The following is a 15,495-nucleotide window of genomic DNA, read 5'->3' as shown; positions in this document are numbered from 1 at the left end:
TGTGATGATGGAGAGGTGAGAGATGAGATGAGAAGGGTGGCATGATGCGCCGTGTATATATACGACGTACGTAGGTGACGGATGGAATGTTTGGTTGGTTCGAAGCTTGGGCTGTGAGGAGATCTAGAGGAGCAAGGAGGAGAGCCCGGCCATGGATGCATACGTCTAGTGTAGTGTAGGTATGAAGAAGAAGTGTAGCTTAGCTTGCAAGCTAGTACTACATCCATGGAGTCATGGCCTCTTGGGTGGGGAAAGGTTTTGGGATCTAAATCTACGGATTCAGAAGCGAGGGAAGTTAAGCTATGGAGGTGAAGAAGGAATGCTTGCTTGGTGTGCATGTCATCGTCCGCCGGCCGCGTGTGCAGCACCGTGTTCACATCGATTGGACATCTTCAATTTTACATCACTTATGTATAACTTGTCAAAAAATGGTGGCACGACTTCAGGATGCTCGGTTTCTCATCACTTAGAATTTTATATTCTGGCATAATTTGATTATCTTTTTCTGTCGATATTATTGAGATTTTCTGCATAAAAATGGTGCCGCGCTTAGAAAAACATTTTAGCTGTATGTAAATCGCCTCAAAATTAATTTTAGCTCAGTCGATTTTTGGGCTGTTCATTTCTGATTTAAGATCCGTGTACTTTTATTCTAGGACGGTCAGCGTGTTGTTTTCGGCTGTTTTTTTTTCTTGCCTAAATACATATTTGGGGCAGTCAATTCTTTAACGGGCCGAAGCCTATTCCAGAGCGAATAACCTTCCTCTTTCTTTTTTTTTTTTCTGTTTTTAATGCATTTTTGCTTTTGTTTCTTCCTTATCTTTATTAGTTGTTTTTATTTTTTTACTTTTGTGAGTACTTTTGGGATGTAGGGCGGGTGTATCTATATACACACAGATACTATATAATATGTGCCCAAATTTCACTGCTATATGATTATTCTTTGTAAGTTTTGTATTTTTTTTCTTAAAGGGAAATACAAAATATACTAATTCATTTTTTCTTAGAAAACATCATTATTTTGATATTGTTTTAGTTTTATTTTCATTATTTTTTAATGCCACTAATTGAATCATTTTTAGATTCTTTTTGTAAATGTTCCACTTTTATATGCTTATTCATGCAAATTTTAGAATAGCGCAATTTTTATGTATTTTTTGTACAAATTACCTCACTGTTTCTTTTTTCATTTCCTTTCTTCTTAAATGGTAATACTAATTCCACTAGTTCATTCTTCCATAGAAAATTTATTTATTTTGAATTTGTTTTATATTTTTCATTCTCTTTCTTTTTAAAGTGTAATACCAATGCCATTAATTCATTACTTCTTACTCCCTCTGATTCATAATGTGTGTCGTAGTTTTGAACTACCGTTAGTTCAAAACTGCGACACATATTATGGATCGGAGGTAGTATTAAACATCTTTTTTGCAGAGTACCACTATTGTATTCTTATCTTGCATATTATTAAAAACACACAATTTTCGTCTAAATTGTGTGAACATTTTGTCATTGTTTTCCTTTATTGTTTTCACTTTCTTTATTCTTGAATGGTAGTACCAATGTCATTAATTCATTCCTTAGAAAACCTCTTTTTATTTGTGTGTGTGTGTACGTATACGTGCAGGCACCAAATAATATGTGTGTAAATTATATGGAACATGAAAATGCATTATTATATGCTGATTCTTTGCATATTGCAAAAAGTGCAATTTAGTGCAAAGTTGTGTGCAAGTTTTAATTTAATCTTTTGTTTTCTTTCTTCTTAAAGGGTTTCATACTTTCTTAGAAATCTTTATTGTTTTTATTTTCTTTCTTCTAAAAAGGTAATACCAATATCGCTAATTCAATTTTTTCTTAAAAAAACTTCATTTTTTATTTTGATTTATGTTTTATTTCAGTTCATTTTGTAAGGGTAATGAGCCGTTTTAACACGCTCCCTCTTATCCCCTATTTTCACATGAGAGATAAGAGTATATAATAGATCTAGGTCGTTGATCTCATTAATTAATGGCCCGATTAACTCTTACCTTCTTACCTCATATGCAAAAAGAGGGGGCCAGAGGGAGCACGTTAAAATTTGCCAAGGGTAATACTGATGTTACTAATCCATTACTTTTAGGAAACACTTTCTTTTGCAAAAAAAATCATTATTGCATGCTTATTTTTGTATATTATAAAAAAAATATGTAATATCAATGCCACGATTTTTTTAGGAAACTTCATTTTTTTTAGTATAGGGGATCATAAGGCTAGAGAAAGTAGATGTTTTTATGTTACACATAGTTGTGTATTGTTATTTTTCCTTTCTAAATTTGTATTTGATTAATTTAGGATTAAACATACCTATAATATTATTTTATTTATTTATTTTATATTTTCTTTTTTTAAGAGGGTAGGCCTGGTGCAGTGGTGAAGTCCTCCCCACTTGTGCCAAAAGGTCCTTGGTTCGAATTAGCCTCTTTGCATTGCAGGTGTAACATTTTTGAAGAAACACTTCAAACCAATGGTGATGTTTTTGGCCACGAGACATGGGGATGTTTTAGCGGGTGTAGTCACGCATGCAAGTCGCTAACCGGCCAACATGCCCGGACAACCTTTTGTGTTTGGTAGCATGATTTTTTGAGCCGACTTGACGGGTCATTTGGCTTCTGTCGAGAATTATGCCTCGGACCAGATCGTGATCTTTGGAGGCTTAGACTAGCCATAATGAAGAGTAACATACACTATTAACATTCATATATCTATAGAGTATGTTACTACCTTCATAGTGGATAGTAACATAAGTGTGGTAACATGCAAAGCTTCATTTATTAGGTTATAGACTCATATTGCATTGGGACATGTGATATTACAGTAACTAGCTAAGTTACTGAAACTACCTCTTTCCTCATTAACTCATTGCCACATAAACAAATTTGCTGAGTTGGACTCGATGTTACTGCTAAAGTTACTCCCACTGTGGCTAGTCTTAGAATACGTCACAGATTCTCGCGGCGAGCTCATCCTGTCAGGCTGGACTCCCGACCGGATTGAGGATTCAGCAGACATCGGAGGTCCGACGTCGGATCCGATCCCCTTCATGGATGTCGGGTCAAACCCCTCGGCGTCGCTAGAGCACCCCGACATGACAACTCCAGGCAATCTCGCCTCGACCATCGGCTCAGACTCTGGTCCAGCCCCTATCTCTTAAGACATGTCAGATGTAGAACCGACAACGGCGCTGGATCCGGAGTCACCCTCGGATCTCCTCGGTGCCGAAACCATACCGACCTATAAGCCGGGCGTACTTCGAGTCAGCCCCGCCTACAGCCAGGCCATGGATCCTGAAGAGCTGTCTCACATAAATGAGATGCTAGATCGTATCCAGAGAATGTCAATCTCGGACAACAAGACTTCGGTCTACGACAACATCGGACTTAAAACCGACAACAGGGAAATTTACATCCCACCCACCACCCACCTAGTTGCCACAGTCGATGACTTAACCGACGTGTTGGACTATAATGAGGCCACAGACATGGATGAAGATGCTAATGGCCCTACAGAACACACTCCGCCTATGGTAAACACTGGCAAGTGGACCGCAATATCCACCTACGACGTTTACACAGCGGATACCCCTAATTCCACTCCAAGACATCGGCGTAGACGCAAAAGGGGCAACAACGAGGACAACAATGCCCAACCGATCGATGTTACAAACTCTCACGTAGGGCTGTATATATATATACATGGCCAACCGACCATGACCTAAACCTACTATCACACGATGACAACAATCCTAACCGGACTAGACTCCAACGCTCATACGGGCCAAGTACTATGACGACTCGACATGCAAGCTAATTACAAGCCGGACACGATCACAACGGAAAAGAATTCTATAAGACCAGATCTCACGCGAGATCCATCCTGATAGATGACACGTGGCATTCACAAATCACAAAGCATCCCCCACCCCCATTTAAAATCAGGAGGAGAGAGATTAGATGCTTTGTGATTTGTGAATAAGGATGGCAATGGGTCGGGTTTGGATCGGGTTGAACAATCTCAAATCCATATCCATGTCCATGAAGACAGTCTTTGCCCGCCCATGAAAAAATTCATGGGTGAAAAATTGTGTCCATGTCCAAATCCGATGGATATCCATACCCATTGGATATCCATTGGGTCCTCTTGAGACATATAAATAAGACATAACACAATATTAACATAAACTCTTCCATTCTTCACCTCGTGGTAGGCTAGGCTTCACTTATGGTAAATCAAACATCCACTAATGACCTAAGATCATTTAGTATTTTTCTAATAGATGAGAATGACGAGTCATTTAAGAAGGAGGTAAAAATAAGAGAAGGTGTTGGAGTATGTTACAGAGGGGATTGAATGTCAACTAAATAAAGTTACGATAGGGATTGTGTAATTTCCTATGCATGTTTTAGATAAAAAATGTAAAATTGTTGTGGGACATACGACCGTGGGGCAGGGATAGCAGATTTCCCCCCATTAAGTCATACTATCGGGTCGGGTTTGGGTATATCCATGGTTACAAGATTATATCCATGCCCTATCCACGAACAATCGGATCGGGTTTGGGCGCCGCCCATGGACAGAAAAGCATATCCAAACCCTATCCATTCGGCTCAGACATCCATGGATATCCATGTCCATGGATAAAATTGCCATCCTTATTTGTGAATGCCACGTGTCATCCATCAGGATGGGTCTCACCTGCTAACCACAAAACCTGGTTCCATATAATTTTTTTCCCGATCACAACCCACACTTACGTCAAGGTTGACTCCAATACGTACTACTACACGGCAGCGAGCAAAGTAGCATCTAACTAGCACTTGCCTAACACTAAACTCAAGATTATTGCTAACACCGTCGGGTGCTGTCGATTGCTACTCCTGCCGCCCCTTCTTTCTTTAGGCTGAAAGAAGAAGTTTGGGTCAGTTGACTCACCCAAATTATATTTTCAGTTGATTTCTGACCCAAATTATGTTTTCAATCGATTGGCTTGTAGCCAATTCTTTAGAAAAAAACCTCCAAACAAAATAAAGGTCGGGTTCCTCACGAGAATTTTTTGGAAACATATGCCAATGTAGAAATCTCATTTTATTTAGGGGGATGAAAAGGTTTATCCTTCCTTGCGAAGAAAGGGACAAGGAGCTTCATTCAATAATTATTATACCGAACATCTAAAAAACAGTTATTATACGGATTCAACAAAGAAAAGTTCAAGCCGTCGTAACTGCATGCACGGGAGCATGAGAGGACATAAACAAAAGTTTTCGATTCCGGATGCGGAAAAAATCTCATGTGGCACTGATATTTCCGGTTACCGTTGTAATAAAAAATACCGGGTGGATATTTTTAATGAATTTTCAATCTGAACAAAATTCATTTATAATTCTTTCAAATTCAAAAAATCGGAATATTTTCTCTGTAAAGCGATTTCATGTGGGTGCCAAGATTCATAGTTATCAGGCGGTAACCGTATTTTTTGCCCGGTAACTGAATCCCTAGCGGCACCTGCTCACATGGAGGTAGCAGGCTATGATTGATCTTAACATTGCCCCTCGGTAGGGGAGTCCACGACATATCCATTAAAATGTGGCTTCTTGTGATATACGATGCACCCTTTGAAGGCTAAGAAGGTGGTTGTGCGTGCTTCAAGAGATTAAGAAGAAGTGAAATGTGTTGAACAAGAAGATGATACGTCGTGCTCAGCAAATGACTAAGAAATATTGAGGCATCATGGCTAACAAGGGGAAGAATCTCAAGGGAAGATCCTTTCGGAGAAGAAATTTCTATACTTGTGATAGTCTCGACACTTTGTTGTGGATTGTCCCTTGAAGAGAAGACAAGTCAGATAAGGTTGTACTAAAGAAAATATATTCTCCAAGTTCTCTAAGAGAAAATGATGTCAAGGCGCCTATCCATGAGGAGTACATGTCCAACAACGATGAGAACAAGGACGAGGAGAATGTGGGTACTGTCTCCATAGCCGTGCAATCCATGCCATCCTTCTCCTCTAGCGACCTCTTTGACGTACCCAACAAGATTGAGCCTATCACTCATAGTTGCCTCATGGCTAAAGAGGTAATAGCAAAGTCTGACTCCCCTAACCCACCTCTTTTCATGCCCAACTCTCCTTGTGAGCGGTTGGAGGATGAGTGTGATGGTGGTGAGGAGGATGGCGTGGATGCATCAATGACCTTTTATGAAAAATCTTCATGGTGGGACTTGTGCTCTCTTTGGCAATCTCTTGAAGACACTCTCTGAGCACGGTGACTTTGTTGAGACTGTTGAAAACCTCCTTATAGTGGAAAAAGAGAGAGTCAAACTCCTTGAGCATGAACTCCAAGAACTGGGAGTCATGAAGGCTTCCCTTGAGGAATACATTATTGGCTATGAAATTGACTTTGTTAAAATCAGTGATTCTCTTGCTAGTGAACTTGAGGTGTCAAGTGACATAAAGAGTAAACATGATATGCTTCAAGTTGACCATGCTAGGCTTGTTGAGGGCTTTGAGCTCCTTGAGAAAAGCTCCAATGTTGTCAAATGAGAGCTCATAGCTCTCACCGAGTCATATGCTCCACTTAAAGAATCTACCTTTAAGTCTCTTGCCAGCATTGCTCCCATTGATATTCACTATGATGCATGTTCTTCTAACTCTACACTCGACTACTCCTTGAGGAGAATAAGAAGTTGAAATATCAGCGGAGAAAAGGTTTGTGTCTTGCATTCAAAGGGAAAATAACCTTAATGACCTTTAATCAATCGAAGGGAATATGTTTCTAAGGAGGGAATTGGGTTTGATCCTTACTCGAAGAAGAAGAAGAAGACGATGAACAAGAAGAAATATAGAGCTCCTCCTCCACAACAAAAGATAGCTTTTGTGCAAGAAGGGCACAATGAAAAGGAGCAGTGAAAGGAGAAAGTTGGGGATGGAAATGTTACTAGGAACAAGGCCATTCCCAATGACTTTGTAGGAAAGAGTTGGGAGAGTAGGATAGTTGCCGTGGAGTTTGTGCTGGGACCTGGATGCTGCTGAAGGTGGGCGACCATGGTCTAAGAAATAGCATCTGGTTTCGGCTAAGGGTCACTGGTTGTTGCAATGATGAGGTAGTAGCCAACGGTGGGAGGTCTGGAGTGGGCCACATAGGGACCACATTATAGGTTGAGATTGCAGGGTCAAGAACGGTCGATGAATAGCGGAGACTTGATGACTGTGGCGATGCTAGGGAGTTGTAGAGGTGAGGGACGGACGGTTGAAGTTAGGATTTTCATCATATATTTTGTACTATATGCTCTTGAGTCAATGTCATATAATTCATGGTCGTATAAGACGAGATATGATGATTGACTCCATGTTTGTTGTCTGAATATACATACTTTGTTTTTTTTTACCCCGGTACAAAGGAAGAAAAGAAAAGAAAAAAGAGTACAAGCGGACTATCCAACTCCCGTTTTCTCTAACATGAAAACTAAATCAGTTGCTGGGAACTAAGATAAGAGGGAGTTCATCCATTGCTCTAGACAGACAATGTTTTTACTTTTAGTTCTATGCTTAACTAGAGATAGATCGTGGTGCACTCCATGCTTCCATGCTTCCAGGCTCGGGGAATTGTTATGAATTTTTTCCCCATTCCTCTGCATTCATATATTCCAGCATCCCATGACAACAATGTCCATGGCGATCTATGGTGGGAAGGCTTGTTTGAGGAGGAGGATGTCATCAAAAACAGATATCCCTCTGTGTCTACTTGGGACAATGATGTCCCAACATGATAATGCAAACTGACAATCCCAGAGTAGATGTAAGGATGTTTCTTCAACTTGCTCTTGGCAGAGTGCATACTCGTAGCTTTGTAACAGGAAGTTCTATCTTTTGAGGAGATTTCTAGAGCTGATTCTGTGATATAGAAGGAGCCAGAAGAAAATTTTATGCCTGATTCTGCTTGCAGCCTTCCACAAGTCCCTAAACAGGTGGTGTACCTCCGAGGGTCCTATCATTTGCTTATACATTTTACTGACAGAAAATAAGCCAGACTTCCACTCATAAGTCATAACTCCATGCATCAGCAGAATTTCCAAGTTGCTGCACAATTGGTGCAAGTTCATTTAGCTGCTGAAAAGCAATAGCAGAGAGAGTGGTGTTAGAGTTGTGTCGAATACTATTGTACAAGGTAGGTTATAGTTGGACTTGTAGTTGTATTGTGTTTAGATAGGATATGGAGTCGTGTCCTACTAGGACACTTGTATCCTAGGCCTCTCATATAGCGGGAGTAGACACATGATGTAACCTATGCCAACATAATAGCACGGGCACGCGGGGGAGCCGGCGGCATGTGCCGGCGCCTGGGCGGCCAGGGTGCGGTATTGTGACGGTGTCATGGGGAGGAGCGCCCGTAGTCAGGCCCCGGGGATGTAGCCATATCGGTGAACCTCGTTAACAAATCTCGGTGTCGTGCTTGTGTGATTGCTTGGTCCTCGGTAGATCGACGAAGCGCCTCGGATTTATTCTAACAAGTGGTATCATGAGCAAGGTTCGATGTTCGAGATTGCGGAATCTTTGATCTAGAGGAAGCGACGAAGACCGGCGGATGGTCACGGTGAAGTGCGGGTTCGCACGATTTCAGGAGGACCTCGGCAACGTTCGGAGATCGTCAGGTGAAAAGCAATTAGGACGCACGAGGCGGATGCGTTTGTCAGGCGGCGATTGCAGCGGCAGCATGCTAGATGCGGATCTCGGCAGAATCGTGCTGAAGCTGAACTTCTCGGCGTCTTGTTGTTGGCGAGATGCGATGTTGGCTGGCGGCACGTGCGGACTCCCTTGCCAGGGTGTGTACGCCGAACGCTCGATGCCCAGGCATGCGGCAAGTCCACGGTTCAGGTGCGGGCGTGACCGACGCACTAAAGGACGTGAGGCCTAGTCGCCGGCGGGCGGGCAAGGCATGAGGCACGATGGCCTATGGCTGCGAGGCCCAGGCTGGGCTGTTTGGGAGCCGCGTGATGCAAGACACCGCGTGGGAAGCCGGCTGCGAGCAAATTGGTCTGACAGGAGCAAGGCATGAGATTTGTTGGAAAAAAAAAAAGGGTGTCAAAGAACACCAAGATGCGTGCATTGATGAGCAGGAAAGATAGTAAATCAAGTCTACAGTAGCCAGGTGTGGTGGACATGGAATTCTTTACACGGAGAAGGCTACAAGGGATGTTGTTTTGACTTTCTTTGCTTTGTACATGGATTGTACGTGATGGCAGCATGAAGGTGTGTCGAGACGCGGCATCGCATGTTCATATAAGATCAACAGGAGTTGGCGGGTGGATCCACGGTTATTTTTTGGTCTGATGGCTACATGTTTTCTCAAGTGTTGATTGCTTGATTGTGTAGCGGAACGCCAAGTTGATGAAGATGGATGTGTGCGACGAGGATGGCGACGTGCGTATAAGGCTTGGAGGATCGAGTCTGAAGCGCGTCATGGAAAGATCATGCAAACACAGGGCATCAAGCAATGCACGGAGATGTGTGGGCGGACACGACGCATGGTAGAGCATGGTTGCAGTCGGGTTATTTCGGCTGGGTCGGACTGGACAGTCTGATGGATGTCGGTCAAAACAGAAGACGGCGGTGATTTCAGCGACGATGACATAGGAGCGTGATGCTGATGGTGGCCGACTTCTGGGGCGTGGAAACACGTGGTGCAGGCTTGAGGGCTTGTGCGGTTTCGACAAGACTAAGGCGCGGGGTTGATTCAAGGCAGTGTACACATGAGAGCTTGAAGTCGACAAGGCGCGGGGTAGCAAAGGCGCAGCTACATGGAGTCATGTTGAAGGTGGAGCTGGAGTCTGATGGATGACTTCACTCTGAGCTGATGGAGGGGCTACGGCGTAAGTTAACGGAGAGTCGAAGCCTATTTCAGCGGGATAGTGAGAGACACGTGGATCGGACTGGGTACCAGTGGTCTGATGGAGACGTGATACTCGGCATCGGTCGGTGATGATCGATGGTTCTCTGCAGTGGGGGTTGAGGCAGTGGGGGCTAGCTACCCGGGAGACTCGACCAGGACAGCAGAGGCTCGACGCGATGATAGCGGCGAGGCGTGCAATAAGCACGGTGACACAGCGACAGGCCAAGGCACTAATGGTCAGACATGTGGTCAGACAAATTGTGCAAGGGGTGCTGAAGCAGTGTTGATGAGTACCGGATTCAAGTTGGTGACTGGGTCTATCGGTGCCGGAAGATGGACAGGAGTTGACCATGGAGAATCTGAGAAAATGGCGGAGAGTCTGAAATTGTCAAAAGCTGAGAGAGTACATGGCCGTATATTCTGTGGTGTTCGGTGCACATGGCAAAGTGCGGATGACAAGTACAGAAGGAGGCGGAGTGCTATAGCTGTGGGACATGCCAGAGACTATCCGGAAAAAAAAAGGATGAGACAACTGCGAATTTGATTCAGGGTGACACAGGGTGACGGTGAAATTCCTTCAAGTTTCAGACATACAGTTAAGGAGAGTGATGACGTTGAGTTCAGGTAACTCTTATATGTGGCATCCAATATGTGAGTTGTTTACTTTCACGCAGACAGTGGTCGGTGTGTGATGGCGTTGAACGGATTCTCCGGAAGTTGGAAGCACAAAGTAGAGTAATAAGGAACTTAATTTTGCTTAAGTATTGACCGTGAAGAAGACGAGAAGGGACTACAGTTGCAGGTGGAGTCACATGGAGTTTGGGAGTAGTAGCGGTGCTCATGGTGTATCTCAAGTCCAATGTACATGGAGGTTTGACGCATGGACGAATTCAAGGTGGTGGAGAATATTCGCCAAGGTGGAGTTTGTTAAAGTTGTGTCGAATACTATTGTACAAGGTAGGTTACAGTTGGACTTGTAGTTGTATTGTGTTTAGATAGGATATGGAGTCGTGTCCTAGTAGGACACTTGTATCCTAGGCCTCTCATATAGCGGGAGTAGACACACAATGTAACCTATGCCAACATAATAGCACGGGCACGCGGGGGAGCCGGCGGCGTGTGCCGGCGCCTGGGCGGCCAGGGTGCGGTATTGTGACGGTGTCATGGGGAGGAGCGCCCGTAGTCAGGCCCCGGGGATGTAGCCATATCGGTGAACCTCGTTAACAAATTTCGGTGTCGTGCTTGTGTGATTGCTTGGTCCTCGGTAGATCGACGAAGCGCCTCGGATTTATTCTAATAAGTGGTATGGAATTGTTCCACAAATATACTTTGATGATGTACACACTTTGATTGATGCCACCAATAGCTTACATGGTTGTTGAGTCACTAATGTACATTTTACTAACACAACAATAGCCTGTACATATTACGTGCCAACTGTTGGTGTATGTGAGATGGTCATCCTTCGTATGCATTGCTGCTGCTCACTTACCGAAGAGCCTCTGGGAGACGAAGAAGCCTAGCGAGAAGGCGGCGACGCCGACGGCGACCACCTCCTTGTTCTTCCTCGCAATCTCGAATGTGTTGTCCGCCCACTTCATGTCTGTCAGCCCCTTCAGCTCCCCTACAATGCGCTCCTTCCAGGCGGTGCATGTCGCCGCCGCCGCCTTCTTCCCGTGCTCCGCTTTCGCATCCATGGCTGTCGGCGTGGCAGCTGCCTTGGCCCTCACTTCCTCGCCGTCACCGCACAACCTAACCCTGTCCTCCAGGCTCTCCCGGTCAACTGCCGCCTTGTCCTTCTTGCCGATGGCAGACTCTTGCTTCTCGGGTGTCGCCGCAGCTGCTGTTGCCGCTTGAGGAGCCTTAGGCCTCGGGTGTTGGTCCTTCTTCGCCGCCGGTGCTGGCTTCTTCTCTTCCTCTTGCTTGCGTCTGTTGGCCTCCTCTTCCATGCGCTGAACGCGCTCGGCGACCTGCCGAGTCGTCCGGCTGAGCACGCTCTCCTTGGGCTCGGCGCCGCCAACCTCTGCGGGTGGCGTCGGCTTGGCAGCCTCCTTCGTGGGCTTGCTCCTGATCTCTTCGGTGGACGTCGGCGGCGCACCGTCCTCCTTGTCCTTGGCCACACCGGCACCGGAAGAGGCGAGCTTGCGCACGGTGAGCGTGAGCACGCCGGCCTCGAAGCGGCCGGCGATGTCATCAAGGCTGGCGGTTGCGGGCAGCTGGAAGACCCTGTAGAGGGAGGAGCCCGGGCCGCCGGCGCTCGGCCTGGTCGCCCCTCGCACGGTGAGCTTCCCGGTGCCGTCCACCTGCACCCGGAAGTCTTCCTTCCTGAATCCCGTCAGGGTGAGGCGGAGCACGTAGCTGCCCTCCTTCTCCGCCCACTCGAACTTGGGGTCCACCACCGTCGCCACCGGTGTTGCCGTGGGCTGCTGCTGCTTGGTACCGGTGGCCGCCATGAAGAAGCGTAGGCAAGGAATCGCGTTGGCCTGAGAGTGGTGCTAGCTAGCTCTGTGGCGCTTTGATGATCGAGAGGGGAGATGAGATGGGATGGTTGGCATGATGCGCCGTGTATATATATGAAGGTGTTGGCATGGCGATATGGTTGATTCGAAGCTTGGGCTCTGAGGAGGAAGGAGGAAGGACGAGATTGCTGTATGGAATTAACCCGGCCGACCATGCATGGATGCATACGTGTAGGTTGGAAGAAGTGTAGCTTAGCTTGCAAGCTACACCCATGGAGTCGTGCTCCGCCTCCATGGGGAGGGAAGGTTTAGGGATATTTGCGCGGGAGGGTAAATGGAGGTGAAGAAAGAAAGAAAGAAAGAAAGGAGAATGCTTCGGGAAGCTAGCTATGGATGTGAAGAAGAGATGTGCATCATCGTGGCGGCCAAGCTATGTGCGGCCGGCGATCCATGGGGTATGTCACTAGCACCCAATTGGATATGCATCGCATCTTAATTCTATCTCACTTCAAGTATATACAACTTTATTTTTTTGAGCGCCAAGTATATGTAACTTGTGTAAGATGGTGGCACAACTTCTGGATGTGCATTCTTCCACCTGGCGAGCGCACGCATGAACGGAGGACGGACCCTCGGTCAAAAAATAAAATCCGGGCATATTCGTTTGTGTTCTTACGGAAAAATGCCAAAACCATTTCGATTTTCTACCTATATATTCTGAAACACACTAAGGCAAAACCCCTTCCAATCATAATAGATTTCGCAAAAAATAAAGAATAAACACGCGCCATCAGATTTTCGAAAAACCTTATCGATGGAGATATATCTTTTTTGGGGGAGATAAAAAGGTTTTATCCTTCCCCACAGCTGAAAGAAGGTTCATGCAGCAATTATCACATTGATTCCACATGCAGAAAAACTATCCAATTATTTGTTGCGATATTTTTATCTTGGTGTACAGTAGCTAACTTTGTCATTCTATTTTCTAACTACTTTGTTATTGTCTTTCAGCCCAGAGTTTATCGTGTTGTTCTACCATCTACTGTATTTCACAATGGTGTTGTCTACTATATATATGTGCATATGCTTTGTCCTTTCATAACTTGACATATTTGATATTTTTTCACTCTTTTCCCAGTCCAAACGAAACCGAAAGAAAGTAATCCGCAAAATAACCACGCAAAAAAAAAAGTAATCCGCGGCTGCAACTGAAATCAGGCCCTAGGTCAGTGCTGCTAAAACAGGCTTTCTTTCGGGAAGCAGGACAAGAGGGTTTTGCACGTGTTCGCTACCATGACTGACCCGCGAGGATTATATCACCCTACAATAGTTTTGTGGAGCAATTTACGGAAGCTTCTATGGGCCGGTTTTAGAAGGTTCCATACGGTTTTTTGTTCTTATTTTTCTATCTTCTCTTTTCGTATTTTCATTTTTCTCTTATTTTCTTCATTTTTGTAAATACATACAAACTTTTTGAAATATAGGTTGAACATATTGTAGGTACAAATTAAACATTTTTCAATTACACACTGCAATATTTTCCGAAATACACATTCAAAAGTTATCAAATACCCATTGAAAATTTTCCAAATATATGGTTAACTGCTTTTCATAAATACCATAGACGTTTTTCTAGAACAAGCTAAACATTTTCTTATGTGTTCGAACAATTTTTAAGATGTATTAATATTTTTAAATTAGAATATTTTATTTCTAAATTGTACAATCATTATTTACATTCAGTAAATATATTTTAAAATCTCGTGTACATTTTTTTATTGTAAGATTATTTTTCTCAATTAGGTAAGCACTTTCTTAGATTTCATAGATATATTAAAAAAAATATCACGAACATATTTCTGAACACAAAAACTTTCGAGAAATACTATAATTTTTTAAATGGTACTAAGAAATTTTCGAAATTTTATATACATTTGATTAAAATGTCACAAAAGTAATTTTGAAATGCCTGAACATTCTTTTCAAAAGTCACAGTATTTTTTTAATGGAACAAAACACTTTTTTAATTACATGAAAAAAATGCATTGCAAAAATATTGTAAATGTCACTCCTATTTTTAATGTCACAATTATTATTTTGAAATGCGTGGACATTCTTTTAAAATTCATAATATTGTTTATGATTAAAACTAATAATATTGTTCTTTATTAAAAGTCACAATTTTTCTTTTGGATGGAACATAACACTTTTTTTTATTTTACATGAACACTTTTTACATTGCATAAATATTGTAATTGTCACTCATTTTTTAAATGTCATAATTATTCTTCTAAAAGTCACGATTTTTTTCTTAGAAGTTATAATACTGCTTTTTATTAAAAGTCACAATATTTTTAGAATGGAAAAGTACATTTTTAATTATATGAACATTTTTACATTGCATAAATATTTTAGATGTCACTCATATTTTAAATGTCATTTTTTCAAATGCGCATATATTTGTTAAATATCACTAACTTATTTTAGTGGTACGAATAATTTAAAATTTGCGTGAACACGTTTTTTGCACTGCATGAACATTTTCTAACTGTGAATCACCGGGCCAGAACATTATTATTAAGTAATTCTGGACAATATGTATTTTGAATATTTTGAAAATTAGGACAAAAGAAAAAAAAAGAAGGAAAATGAACAAACGAACAAACTATGAAATAAAATTATGAGGAAAAAGGAGACAAACCGGCTACTGGACCAACCCAATAGAAGTGAGTTGAGAATTGCCCTGAGGCGGGACGTGTTATTTTGTTTTAAACCTAAAAAAAGAGTGGTCCCTTTTTTTGAGGCAATGCGAGTGGTCCTTTTTTTTAACAAAGTAGAATCAAAGTCGCTCACATACACGAGCATACAGTCACCCGTATAAACACACGCTCGCACACCGTACTCCTATGAGCACATCCGAGAGATTTAGCCGGCATAGCATCTTGTGATTGTACGAAGTCACCATCGCGCAACCACAATACCCCACCTCTCGCACACCCACGCGCAACCACAGTTGCATGTGTTTTGTTTCATTTTTACCTAACCTTTTATGAATTTTTACTTTTAAAAGGCGATCATTTTTTAGAATTACACAAACATTTTGAAAATATGCT

At 43.0% G+C, this 15,495-nt stretch overlaps 1 protein-coding gene across 1 annotated transcript; it reads right to left on the bottom strand.

The window, feature by feature from the left end:
- Positions 1–11,173: 11,173 nt before the first annotated feature.
- LOC119294940 (protein RESTRICTED TEV MOVEMENT 2-like) lies at positions 11,174–12,444 on the bottom strand. The gene has a single exon (XM_037573243.1). The coding sequence runs from the start codon at positions 12,374–12,376 to the stop codon at positions 11,408–11,410; it is 969 nt and encodes a 322-aa protein (XP_037429140.1). The 5' UTR covers positions 12,377–12,444; the 3' UTR covers positions 11,174–11,407.
- Between the last annotated feature and the right edge of the window lie 3,051 nt (positions 12,445–15,495).

This window comes from Triticum dicoccoides, chromosome 1A (assembly GCF_002162155.2).
Source record: "Triticum dicoccoides isolate Atlit2015 ecotype Zavitan chromosome 1A, WEW_v2.0, whole genome shotgun sequence".
Taxonomy (NCBI): Eukaryota; Viridiplantae; Streptophyta; class Magnoliopsida; order Poales; family Poaceae; genus Triticum; species Triticum dicoccoides.
The sequence above is the reverse complement of the archived record's forward strand: the minus strand, read 5'-3'. Positions and strand labels throughout refer to the sequence as shown.